The following is a 12858-nucleotide window of genomic DNA, read 5'->3' as shown; positions in this document are numbered from 1 at the left end:
TTCAAAGAAAATAAGACACATCATGCTAAGAGTGGTGTTTAGACTTAGATAGCAAAGTACTTAATTTAGAGAAAGCTTCTGAATTTTAAGCAGTTTTCTTTAAAGAACAAAACAAAACAAAACAAAACAAAAAACTAATGTCCCTGAAATAACTTTTAAGCAATAATTTTCAGTCATTGATGGTATTTTTTTGAATCCCATTGTGGTAAAACTTTTTTTTTTTTTTTTTAATCCCCTCTAAGACTTGGAAGAAGTAGTTCATCTCTCTGACTTCTACTCATCATAAGAATCCTCAAGAGATAATTTTACATTGAAAAACTCAAAATAACTCAAAAGAAGCTTGCTTCATCTGATCTCCAAAGCATGGTGAGAATTCAAATAACATCTTTTCAAATAACCACTAATCTTGAATCTAATTTGTAGCTCTTTCATACTTCCTATTTTGAAGTTTAAATTTTTTAAAAATCAGAAATGCAAATATATTTCCATTTGAATTTTAAATATTATGGCACCATAACCAGTCTCATATTTTTATAACCCCCCACACAATTATTTTTAGAACTAGTTACATTAAAATGTCATACTGGGGGCACTTGGGTGGCTCAGTTGGTTAAGCAGCTGACTCTTGATTTTGGCTCAGGTCGTGATCTCAGGATCGTAGGATTGAGCCCTGCATCAGGTTCCTCACTCAGCACAGAGTCTGCCTGAGATTCTCTCTCTCTCTCCCTCTCCCCCTACTCTTGCTTGCATACATGTGCTCTGTCTCCCAAATGAATAAATAAATAAAATCTTTGGGAAAATGTTATATTTCCATTATGCTAAGTGAAATAAGCCACTCACAAAAAGAGAAATGTTATATGATTCCACTTACATGAGGTGCCTAGAATAGTCAAATTCATAGAGGCAGGAGGTAGAATGGTGGTTACCGGGGGTTAGCAGTATAGGCAATGGAGAGTTACTGTCTAATGTGTATAGCTTTTTGGTCTTGCAATAGAAAGAAAAGGGTCTGGATGTAGATTGCATAAGAACATGAACGTACTTACCACTACTAAACTGTACCTTTAAGAAGGATTAAGATGATAAATTTAATGCTATATGTATTTTAGCGCAACATTAAAAAAATTAAATGCACATGCAATGCTAAACAAATAAAAAATCTCATATTGCAACTGTTTTGGTTCTATTTGTAATTTTTGAGCTACAACTGAAATAATAGCCTTTAATTATTAAAAATAAATGTTTTAAACCATCATTTACACAAATGCTTCACTGAAGGGCAAAGTGGTAGGAAACCAAATTAGTCTAAGTGGGAAATGCCATGTTTTTTCATTTAAAAATGGGAGACAAGGGGCAATTAGAGCTTGAGGAGAAAGTGTTGGACAAGCCATCTCACCAGGGTTTTCCTTCTAACCTATCCATGCTAAATTAAGAACAGGTTAAAGATGAGAAGGAACGAGGTACCATTTTCTCCCGTAATAGTTACATTGTTTACGAATGCATAAAGAAACAATAACAGACTTAACATGCTTTTAAGCCAGTCTTTATACAGCAATACTGTTCTTGTCTAAGATGTATGAAAGAATTTTTAAGCTTAAAAAAAAAAAAAGTGGAAGACAAAACCTATCGTAATCAGACATGACATTCTAAATGAACGCTATTACAGTAATACAGAAGCCCAACTGGTGGCATTTCTCTATTTACTTGAGAATAAAAGGCCACAAGAGGCACGTTTATCCTTATATGGCTGAAGGTCAGAGGTTGGGGTCTACCTGCAACTTTGAGCATCCGTGCCAGTTACCTGGGGAGTGGAATCCCTGAGGGGCATCTCAGGGAGAAGCAGGTGGAAGCAACCTTCTTGTTTTGGCGAATGCAACCGTCAAATGTCAAATGACTGTTCTGAATATATTGCTTAAAGGGGGCAATGGTTTTTAAAGCAGAGCTAGAGAGAGTAGGAATAGAAATAACTTAAAAATAGAAAAAAAATACCCTCTTTCAAACATGAATTTGAAAGAAGGGCTGAATCAGATTTAAGATAAATCCCTGACAGTGTATGTGGCATATACAACGAAATAAATGGGTTAATACCTGATTTTAGGAACGGTAAAATCTGAAGGAAGCTTTGAGATTTTCACCATTTGCGGCCTGTTTGGAAATTTCTCAAAGATTCGAAGTCGCAAAGGGAGCTTCTCTTTGGTGTCCGCGTTCGCTTCACTTTGCTTTAACTAAAGAAAAAAACAGGCAGAAGGAAAGGGGGAACTTACTGTACTCTCAAGTCCTACGTGGCCACCAGCTTTTTTTGCATCAGGGGAACAGTGAGTTGGCGCACGACGAACGGTAGATGGCAGCAGAGTCCCACTAGTGCACTTTCCCGCCCGCCACCTAAGGGCCCAGGATGCGCAGGAACTTGAACCACCCGCAAAACAAAACCCAAACTGAACCAAGCAAAAAACTAAAGCAGAAAAAAAAATTCGAAGAAAAAAAAATTAGGTTCTTTTATTGCTAAATATAAACCCCCTTTCACACCAACCATTATTTTTATTGTTTACTTATCTCTAGCATATACAGTAACATGACAAAATTCATTTTATACAGATGTGTGCTAGAACAGGAAACCAAAAGAATAAAAATAAACGGAACTCCAAAGTCTCCTAAGTGGTAATATGTGTAAAGAGCGAAACTGTCAAGAAAACAGGTCATTTATTCCAGCAGATTAAAAAAGGAAAGCTCAAAACGGAAACAACGCATTTGGTACCTACAGGGAGACTTGTTTATGTCCTTGTAAAGATGCTTGGGAATTATTACATTATATGTCCTAAAATATCTTTGCAGGAAATGACAAGCAAACGGTATTCATCATCTATCATCTATCTATGTACAGGATGGTTTTTCTATTTTTCACATCTGTTTAATATTTCTACAAATTAGAGGTCAGGGAGCCTGAGACATGACATTTATGGCACCAGTGCTGAGCGAAGGAGCCGTCGTAAGGGTAGATTTGGCCGGTGTACCCCTGGCCTGAAAATTGGCGTAGGGTGCTTCTACCCCTCTCACTACACCTTATTCTCTCTCTGAGGCTGCCTTCTCTTGCAACCTCCCTTACTTCTCTCGGAGCTCTCTATAGACAAGGCTAACCTCTCCACGTGCACCCATCTCCAGTTCTGCCCTCCAGCCTGCATCTCGGAACCCTGATCCTGTCCCAGGGTCCAGCACATCAGGCAGCCTCTCTGGGGGGTTCGAGAAGCATGTTTCCAACACCAGCAGCTTCTCATCCCTTGCTGGGTAGACTTTTACTTTATAATGCCAGCCTGTCTCCGGTTTGCGGAAAGATGAGCAGGGGAGGCGGAGAACATTATAACTCTTACAACGGGAAGAAAGGTGGCAACTCTTCCCTCCTCCCCAAGCGGGGGTGTCCAAACTGGCCAGAGAGGACAGGAGCGCTGCGTTTGGGGGAACACCCAATTTCAATACAATATACGGCTCAGTTGTCCAATTGGTTGTGAACTCATAGTGAGATTATAGGCTTATTTCTAGTTCAGAAAACGTGCCTCATTTCTCATCGACTTCAGAAACTGTTCTTACATTTCTGTTTTGTATAGTATTAATATTTTACTGTAGCCAACATATGTCTTATTTAATGTGGAGGCTTATCCGTGGATTTCTGACTTGGGTGGTGACCTCATTTGGAGAAGAGGAGCCTGGTGTTCGTTGCCTCCTCTCTACCCGATGGAAGCCCACGCAGCATGCTCCCAATCATCTGATGGCTCGGATGGTGAGAGTGATGAGGAATTAGCTCCCCAAGGTGCAGAACACAGAGTGCTAGCATTTCCATGAGATACAGGCAATTAAAAAAATGGCTCCTGGGGCGCCTGGGTGGTTCAGTCGGTAAAGTGTCCGACTCTTGGTTTTGGCTCATGTCGTGATCTCTAGGTCGTGAGATCGAGCCCCACAGTGGGCTCTGCGCTCAGCAGGGAGTCTGCCTGGGATTCTTTCTTTCCCTCTCCCTCTGCCCCTCCCCAGCTTTCTCTCAAATAAATAAATCCTAAAGCAAAAGAAAAATGGCTCCATATATAAACAAAGAAATTCATAAGGAAGAGACTTATTTTCTGGCATAACTGGCAGAAAGATATTTGTCAGTGGTAAGAAGAGCACAGAGAAAAAGAAAACGCAGTTAATATGTTAAGTCAGACCAGAGAGAAAGGCGATTATATAAGGCCAAAGACAGGCCAAGAAGATGGGGCAGAAATAAGGTATTTAATTCATGCTTTTGCTGACTCATTTATTTACATATCGGTAGAGTCACTTATAAATCAAATCCCAAAGGCTAGGTTCCCTGTGAAGTTCTGAGGATACACAAGTATCTAAGACACAGTATTTGCTCTCATGGAGCCCACGTTGTAATGGAGAGATGGGTCTGTACACAGATAATGACAAACATAATAGCTGTTCTAGCTGAGGTACAAAGTGCCGGAAGCTCAAGGTAAGGAGCAAAGGGGGAGAGGGAAAAAAATAAGATGATGCTAGTTTTATTTCCAGAGGCTTCTCCCAGGATGCTGGAGGCTGGACTCACTAAATCAAGAAGCCAGCAGTGCTGTGCTCTCTCTGATGGCTCTAGGAAGGAGTCCTTCCTTGACTCAGCTTCGTGGCAATCCTGGTGTTCCCTGAGCCACGTAGCTGCCTCACTGCGTTATCTGCCTCTGAGATCACAAGGCCTTCTTCCCTGTGTGTTTCTGGGTCTCTCTGGGTCTCCTTTTCTTTTCTCTGACAAAGATGCCAATCACTTAAATTAGGGTCCACCCTAAGGCAGGGTGATCTTGACTGATCATGTCTGCAAAAATCTAATTTCCAAATAAGGTCCCATTCTAAGGTTCCAGGTGGACATGGATTTTGGGGGTTCACTACCAAATCCACTACATAAGGTAGTTGAAATTCCAGCATGTGGTGACTTGGACACTGTTTCTCTTTACCCTGAGACTATCATGGCTAGGAGGCAAGTGTCTCAGGACAAGGATCCTTGCAGGGGCGGGTGTGTTTCATTATTCGTATTCAGGGCCAGCTACAATATTTGACACAAAGTAAGCTAAACAAATATATGTGGAATGACTAAGGACACAATCACTGGCAGAACTACACTCTTCAGCAGATAACTTGCAAATGAAAGAAAGGATTTTAGGTTTATCCGGAAGGATAGAGAGATAAGCAGAAAATATCCATTTGCTGATTGAATACATTTGTTGGGGTGGGGTGTGAATGTCCCTAGATTCACAGAAGAGAATAAAGTCAGACTCTTTGGCGTTTCACCTGAGCTTCCTGCTACCATTGGTGAACCGATAAATGTTTGGAATAAGTTTAGACATAATATTTTGTAGCATTTAATCAAATATCCTAGAATATCATGATTAATGTATGTAGGTTACCAGTATTAAAATATAGTCCCCTTGCCTAATGTTTTGTTTTATCTTTTTAAAAGATTTTATTTATTTGAAAGAGAGAGAATGAGAGAGAGAGAGAGAGAGAGAGAAAGCACAAGAAGAGGAGGGTCAGAGGGAGAAGCAGACTCCCCACTGAGCAGAGAGCCTGGTGCGGAATTCGATCCCAGGACTCCAGGATCATGACCTGACCCAAAGGCAGTCACCCAATCAACTGAGCCACCCAGGCACCCCTGCCAAATATTTTTAAAATGGAACTTGCCTCATTTCTACTTTGCGTTAGAGTTACTTATTCCTTTCCAAACTTGTAAACTACTCAGGGAGAAGATTCTATTTTAATTTACTTCTTTTTAAAAAAGATTTTATTTATTAATTTGAGAGAGAGAGAGTGAGAGAGAGCACGAGAAGGGGGAGCAGCAGAGGGAGAAGCAGGCTCCCTGCAGGGAGCCTGATGTGGGACTCAATCCCATGACCCTGAGATCATGACTTGACCTGAAGGCAGATGCTTAACTCACTGAGCCACCCAGGCGCCCCTATTTTTAACTTACTTCCATGGTACCTTCTAGACAGTAGAAATATATAACTGTGAATCAATGAATTAGAATTCATCATGAATTGGTGATGGAACTGTAAGACCACAAAGAGCAAAGGAGAAGGTCTTTTTGATGACACAGAAGGTTCTTCAGGATCCTGCAAATCATCTCTAGTGGCAGGTGTCATGGCTCCACAGACGCGCAAACGGGCCCGTTAAACCAAACAAGGACTGGTGGATGCATGGATGACGGATGTGTCAGATCTCACTGTGGAGGCACTGGCTAGAGTCTTCTATGAGCAGGAAGCTTCTTTGTGAACAGCAGCTGCCATGTGCCCTTTCTGCTGTTCACAGTTAAGCAGCATCAACCAGAGAGGAACACACACAGCCAGTAGCCCAGCAAATCCTCTCCCAGGTGCACAACTACCAGAAACATACCACACGTCCACTGCAGCCTTGCCAGCCCACGGCCGTGACCAACTGTGCATTCCTCAAATGCCCATTGTGACATTTTTATGAATTTGAGTGAATAAACTATATCCAAGTACAAGGATCTGGGCGAATTTTACACACTAACGTTGAATGAGTGAATCCTGACAACGCCAACGAGGACATCCTGAATGATTCCATTTATAGAGAGTTAAAACCACTGCTGTATCCTACACAGTGTCTGGACAGCGGTCATGCCGGGATGGGGTGAAGTATTGTGACTAGAGCGTATATGGGGAGGGATCCTAAGAGAGAGTTGATCTTCTGGGTGCTGGGTGGGTTCAGTTCATATAAGTTCAGCAAAATGCCTTTTTCTAAATGGATCATAGAGCACAATAAAAAGTTTAAAAGAAAAAAGGACTGATGACGGAGTGGAGCAAAATCATCTAATTCTTACTTCACTGTGATGAATCACCATAACCTGGACCATTTCTCCTTTCCCAGTCCATGCCCTTGGCCAAGACCCAAAATGAGAGAAAAAAGGCCAAAGAGCAAGATGGGACTGGCATGTGTGCGGAGGGTGCGGGTGGGACAAAGATGAGGCAGCCAGGGTAAACCGAAAAGTACCACCTGGTTCTTAGAAGCCACTTTCAAGTTTCTTAATACTTGATAAACCCTTTTAGGCAAACTCGTCCCCCTTTCTTGCATGTAAGCACAGATTTCTCCATGATTAAATGTACTTTGATGAAATGAGTAATATGGATTATGTTGAATATACAGGATAATAATTTAAGATCAGTATACCATACCACAAAAGAAGACCTTCTAACGGATAGTCATTATAATTGTAAATGTTCACTTAAAAATCATTCCAAAGATCATAACCCTTGAATGGAAGGAACCTAGCGGAGCAAACCCAGGATTTTAGTCTTTATATTGAAAAAGCTCATGTAAAGACCAGCACAAAGGAAAGAGTTAATAATGCCTTCAACGGAGCCCGAAGTCTGGCTGCCACGAATAGATCTGATGATAGATTTGTAACAGACTCACATGGTTAAACCAAACCAAACCAAACCAAGAAAAAAAAAAAAAAAAAAACAACTCCACATTTGCAAAAAAGAAATCAGAATCCAAGAGAAAAATTCAAACCTTGAGCTTTAAAATATATAAATCATCTAAGCTCGGTGCTATTCTGTGGCTCAGCATCTGTCTCGAGGAGATACGGTTACACATTGGGCGGCTGAAAGCCTTTTGCTTTACTTGTGCTTCTCAAGAGAGTCTGGTGTGATTGCTCTGTGTGACACACACCCTGTTCTGCCTCATCGCTTCCATCTTCCGTATCCCAGTCTGAGCTTTCTTCTGTTAAAATATTCAAACATTATTCAGTTTTCAGTTCCTTTCTAACCGCTGCAACAAATAACTGAATTGAAGGATTATGTTAAATAAAAATTTTTGTAATTTCTGGTGTGCTCTTTGCAAAGAAAACAATTTAAAAGGCATTCAGACTTGGGAAAGATTCTCATTTTAAAATCTAGCTCACGCTAGTTTGAAAAACTGTGCATAGACCTGTAGGTTAATGTAGCTGAAGAGTATTTTTTGGCAGTTCGATCTATGAAAAATGACCACATTACAGGCAATCTGGAGAAAGAGGTTCCTCTCTGTTAACCTGAGTCAATTAAGGCTGAATTCTCTTTGCTTCTTTATCCAATGGCTTTGGCCAGTTTTGCCGGATCTATACATGACACAGTAATTCAGAACTGAGACTCTTCCTAAACCATAAACTATTATTTTTCCAGCAAGTTTCTCTTGCTATTTTGCAACTGTGATTTTACAACCCCCGTTGCATGGCTTCTGGGTTAAAACAGATGGGCTATCTGGAGTAATGATCAAACGTGTTGTTTATTAATATCCCTGTGTCCCTGTGTTCCTATAAAACCTCGATCTGAAATATAAAGATTATTCCTCACTAGGCTGTTGAGTCCAATAAAGAGTTTCTTAGGAGCGAGGACATTTTCTTTTCTTTTCCTGGGCAAAAGGCCATCAGCCACATGACCGAGCATAGATAGCACTACGATACAAAAACAAAGTGTTTTAAGTCACTAATTCTCCCCTCCACCCCCAACTTTTATAAAAAATCTGGAATATATCCAGGATTTCCAAGGTCAAATTGGGGTTTTATTGATACACACTGGAGGGCTCTATTTCTTGGCTTGTGGACGGCAAAATATACATTTTAATATGACAGCTGGCACCACAAAATATTCCAGTAGCTTCATAACATCAGTTGATGGATATCATGCGGTATTTCTTTTGTGACATCGTTCAACAGACTCAGAGGTGTTACTCAGTCACCCTTACAGCCTGGCCCTGAAGAAAATGGGGGAGAGAAGGGCTGTTCTTTGGGGAGCTGGTGCCCTGGGGACTTAGGTGGCTGTTTTGTGCTTCCCAATTTGGGAGACCAGAAGAGCACTTATGAAGCGCTCTTACTTTATATCGTCGTATGAGATCCCTAAGATGTACACAGCGCCAAACCTACCATCTTACAGACTTGACATGTCCTGAAGGTTACTTTGGGGAGCAGTCTAAGTACCAGTTGCGACAAAGCTAGGCTAGCCAAAAATGTAATGTAAGTGTAATGTAAATGTAAGCAACATTTTTGTTACTTACAAAAATGTAAGTAAGAGGGAGGAAAACCCTGTTCAAAACCAGACACCAAACTATGTTGAATGAGTAAGTTTTCCTTATATGATGGTCCCTTGAAATCCTATTAATGGACCTAATACTTTCGTAGAGATAGGAGTAATGAACAGTTTGCTTTTGGTATTTTTTTCCCCCCTAGGTCCCAAACACCTCTATTTTACATTATATTTCTCTTGTGTTATTCAAACAAGACACAGTTGTTTCCATTAGGAAACTTACTGAGTCATAGAAACATGTTCATTATGATAAAAAATGCATTTTTTGCTTCACTTCAGATGAAATTATATTAGGATTCCATGTAAACTAGATAGTTGGTTCTTGTTATGAGACAAATATTCAGTAAGTAATAGGAAAAAGCCCACACCAGAGGGAATTCACTACGTGTGTGTGCATATATGTATATATATATATATTTATGTGTGTATGTACATATATATGTGTGTATATATACGTATATATATACACACACATATATATATATGTATATATACGCTCACATAATTGTCCTCCCTGTTTTGATTTAGAAAACACTGGAGAAAACATAGTCTCCATAAAAACAGAAAAAAAAGTAAGAAGATGTGGATTTAAAATTTCTTCAGTTTTACAATCCCTTAACCACTTTGGATTTCAACACCCTCAAATGAAAAACGAGGATCTTCCTTCTTTTATATAAATGCCAGATATATAAGTGAGAGAGCATATTGCCTATAATTTGAATTACTCAAGGGAAATGTGCTATAAAACCCACAGCTCTCATGATGTCACTGTAAGTACTAGCTCTGCAGGAAAGTGCTCTCATCTCAGCAAGTGGGGACGAATGCAGAGGACACTCACCCACTGGGCCGTCCACCCCCTCTCCTCCATCCAGCGTGGAACTCCCTCAGCCTTTCTCACTATCCAGCTTCTGCCTCTCACCATGTGGTTTATTTTCTCAAGACTCAGGATTTACAGAGTGCCGGACATTTCTCCCGATCCAGTGTTCTTCCCCAGTCCCCTCCCTTTTCAAACTTCTGCTCAAAACAGTCTGCTGTTCCTCTTCAGTACCTTCCTACTCATCTTCTATCCTCTCCAGTTTGGATTCAGGTCTCTCTCCAGCCCCTAGGAGGGAGGATGCTCTCACCAGTCACCCACATTTCCCATACTGCTGAAGCCAGCGGCCACTTGGGCATCTTGGGTTTTTTGTTTTGTTTTGTGTTTGTTTTTTTGATCTTATGCCACTCCTTAAACTCCCCTAACTGGGTTTCCATCTTGCCCCTTGAATCCCATTTTCTTGCCAGAACACTTGAAAAAGAAACATCATGTTCCTGGTCCTTAAAGTAACGCAAGGATGGTCAGTTGTGTGCAGAAGCATAAATGGCATAAATGACCTCTTCTCTCCCCCACCCCACCACCTCCCCATGCCTTCCTTGCTCTTTCTACTCCAACAATATTGGCTTGCATGTCCCTCCCACAGTCCTACTTTAGGTCACGGATGTGTGCCTGCAAACGTACCTCACTCCGCGCCCCCTATGCAACACACGTTCCTTCTACACTCGGTTAACTCCCTCAAAACCATCTCCTCCAGGAAGATTTCTCAGAATAGCAATAATTGGGAGTTGAATTAGTAAACCTGAGTGCTAGATACTATGCTGGACACTTGGCCTCGCTGCCATTACTCAATCCCTAGTTTAGCCCTGGGTGTAACTCTGGGCTCTAGCATGTTACAGGTATGGAAACTGAGGTCACAGGAGCTTACATCAGCCACCCAAGGTCATCCGGCTGCAAGTGGGAGCACTGGGGTATGACTGCAATCTTTCTGATTCTGGAGCCTGAGCTTCTAAAAACTGTTTCGTACAGCCTCATCAAAACAACATTTTCAAGCAAGAGATGCAAGAGATGCATTTTTCCTTCTGCAATTTTGTACCTGCCGTTTCTTGAATATGGAATATTTTCTCCCACTTTGCTAACAACATTCATCATTTTTAGACACATTTTCCCTCCCTGCTTCCAATCTGAATTAGGCATGTCCTCCCTGACATTCCTTGCGTTTTCTACAACCTTAGTGCTCAGGCCTTTACACCATAACTTCCTAATTATGTGCATGTCTCCCCTATTAAGACAGCATATTTTAAATTAAGAGCAGGACTCTGTGCCCTGTGGCCTCACACCACACATTTACACATACAGGACAAAGATAACACAATGGTGATGAGATGGAGAACAAAAAAAGCAGAATCAGTGGAGTCCCAAAGACAGGCCAAAGTGGCCTGTTTGTGTTATTTCTCTGCATTTTATTATCCTTTTCTTAGGTTCTTCACAAGGTGGAAGCAGCCATATTTGACCAGTACAAGCAAGTCTCCCAATTTCAGCTGGGTTATTTCACTGATAAAGATGAAGAAAGAGAAGCGACAAGCCTCATCAGATTTTCTATTAGAAACAAAATCATAGAGAGTGTTTGGGTCCTGATGAAAGGCATGCTCTCAACTTTTTAAGATCAAAAGAGCATAACTAACTATAAATTCTATATAACATATTCACGGTCTACAGTTTCACAGATGTATGCATCTTTGCACCAGACCACATAGCATTGAATTTATATTTATATGTTGTGTTATTGGAGCTTACCATAGAAAATCCTTATCCTATCTAAAAAAAAAAAATGCCTTATGTTGAAATCATTTTGAATTACATAAGAGTTGCAAAGATAGTGCAGAGTTCCTGTATGCCCTTGACCCAGCTTTTTCTTATGTTCGCATCTTACGTAACCATAGAACATTCATCAAAACTTGGTCAAATACTTTTACCTGAAAGTGCAGAACTTAATTGGATTTCCCCAGTTTTTGTATCAGTGTCTTTTTGTTTTAAGATCCAATGCTGGGTAGCCCATTATATTTCATTGTCATGGCTTTTGAGGCTCCTCTAGGCTGTGACAGTTTCTTCTATCTTCCCTGTTTGTGAATGACCTTGACTGTTTGAAGGAGTACTGGACAGGTAACTTGTAGGGTGTCCCTGAGTTTGGGGTTGTCTAATGTTTTCTCAAGATTTGTTATGGCTTTTGGGGTAAAAATATCATGAAGATAGACTTATCTCATGATATCAGGGGAACATGACACCAATGGTCTTAATATTGGTGATGGCAACTGTAACCAGGGGTAAAATGTGTCTGCTGGGTTTCTCCACTCTAATGTTAAGTGTCCTTACACTACCCTTTCCTTACACTACGAGGTAGAAGCTAGTCACCAGCTCTGGCACATGGTTAGGGAGAGAAGACTTAAGGTTTATCTCTTAGGAGGGAGGAATACCAAAGAATTTGTAGACACATGTTAAAACCATCAGAATAATTTAAAAAAAGAAAAATTTGAAGGGAGAAACTTGGAGGTCATGCAAATACCCTATTTCTTCTTAGAGTTTCACACAAATTTCAGCATCCACCAGTAGATCCCACCTGTTGTCTGTAATTATAATGTTCTAATGGAGATTTTCTATTTCCCTCATTTATGATTCTATTATTTCTATTCCTCTCTATTTACTTGGGATTATTTTGTAAGGAAGAGTTGACACTTCTCCATTTTTAAATTCTATCCTTTATTATACATAAGTATGGGTTTTCATTGTTTATTTCATTCTTTGGGTTAAGAATCTAATACTATTGTTATTTGTTCCTGCTTTGGCCATTGGAGGCTCTTTCAGTTGGCTCCTCTACTCTTTTCCACCTTCTTTCTTCCTTCCTTCCTTCCTTCCTTTCTTTCTTTCTTTCTTTCTTTCTTTCTTTCTTTCTTTCTTTCTTTCTTT

The 12858-nt window shown here is 40.4% G+C and overlaps 1 protein-coding gene across 4 annotated transcripts in view; it reads right to left on the bottom strand.

Moving 5' to 3' along the window:
- The window catches only part of NALCN (sodium leak channel, non-selective), a 303765-nt gene that overhangs the window by 80962 nt on the left and 209945 nt on the right, over positions 1 to 12858 (bottom strand). For all 4 annotated transcript variants that reach the window (XM_032881092.1, XM_032881089.1, XM_032881090.1 and 1 more), the window contains one exon: positions 2086 to 2222. In XM_032881092.1, coding sequence (XP_032736983.1) covers positions 2086 to 2222 — 137 coding nt within the window. The remainder of the gene's footprint in view (positions 1 to 2085; positions 2223 to 12858) is intronic.

This window comes from Lontra canadensis, unplaced genomic scaffold (assembly GCF_010015895.1).
Source record: "Lontra canadensis isolate GAN:19392208 unplaced genomic scaffold, GSC_riverotter_1.0 scaffold73, whole genome shotgun sequence".
NCBI lineage: Eukaryota > Metazoa > Chordata > Mammalia > Carnivora > Mustelidae > Lontra > Lontra canadensis.
This window is presented reverse-complemented; position numbering and strand designations above follow the sequence as displayed.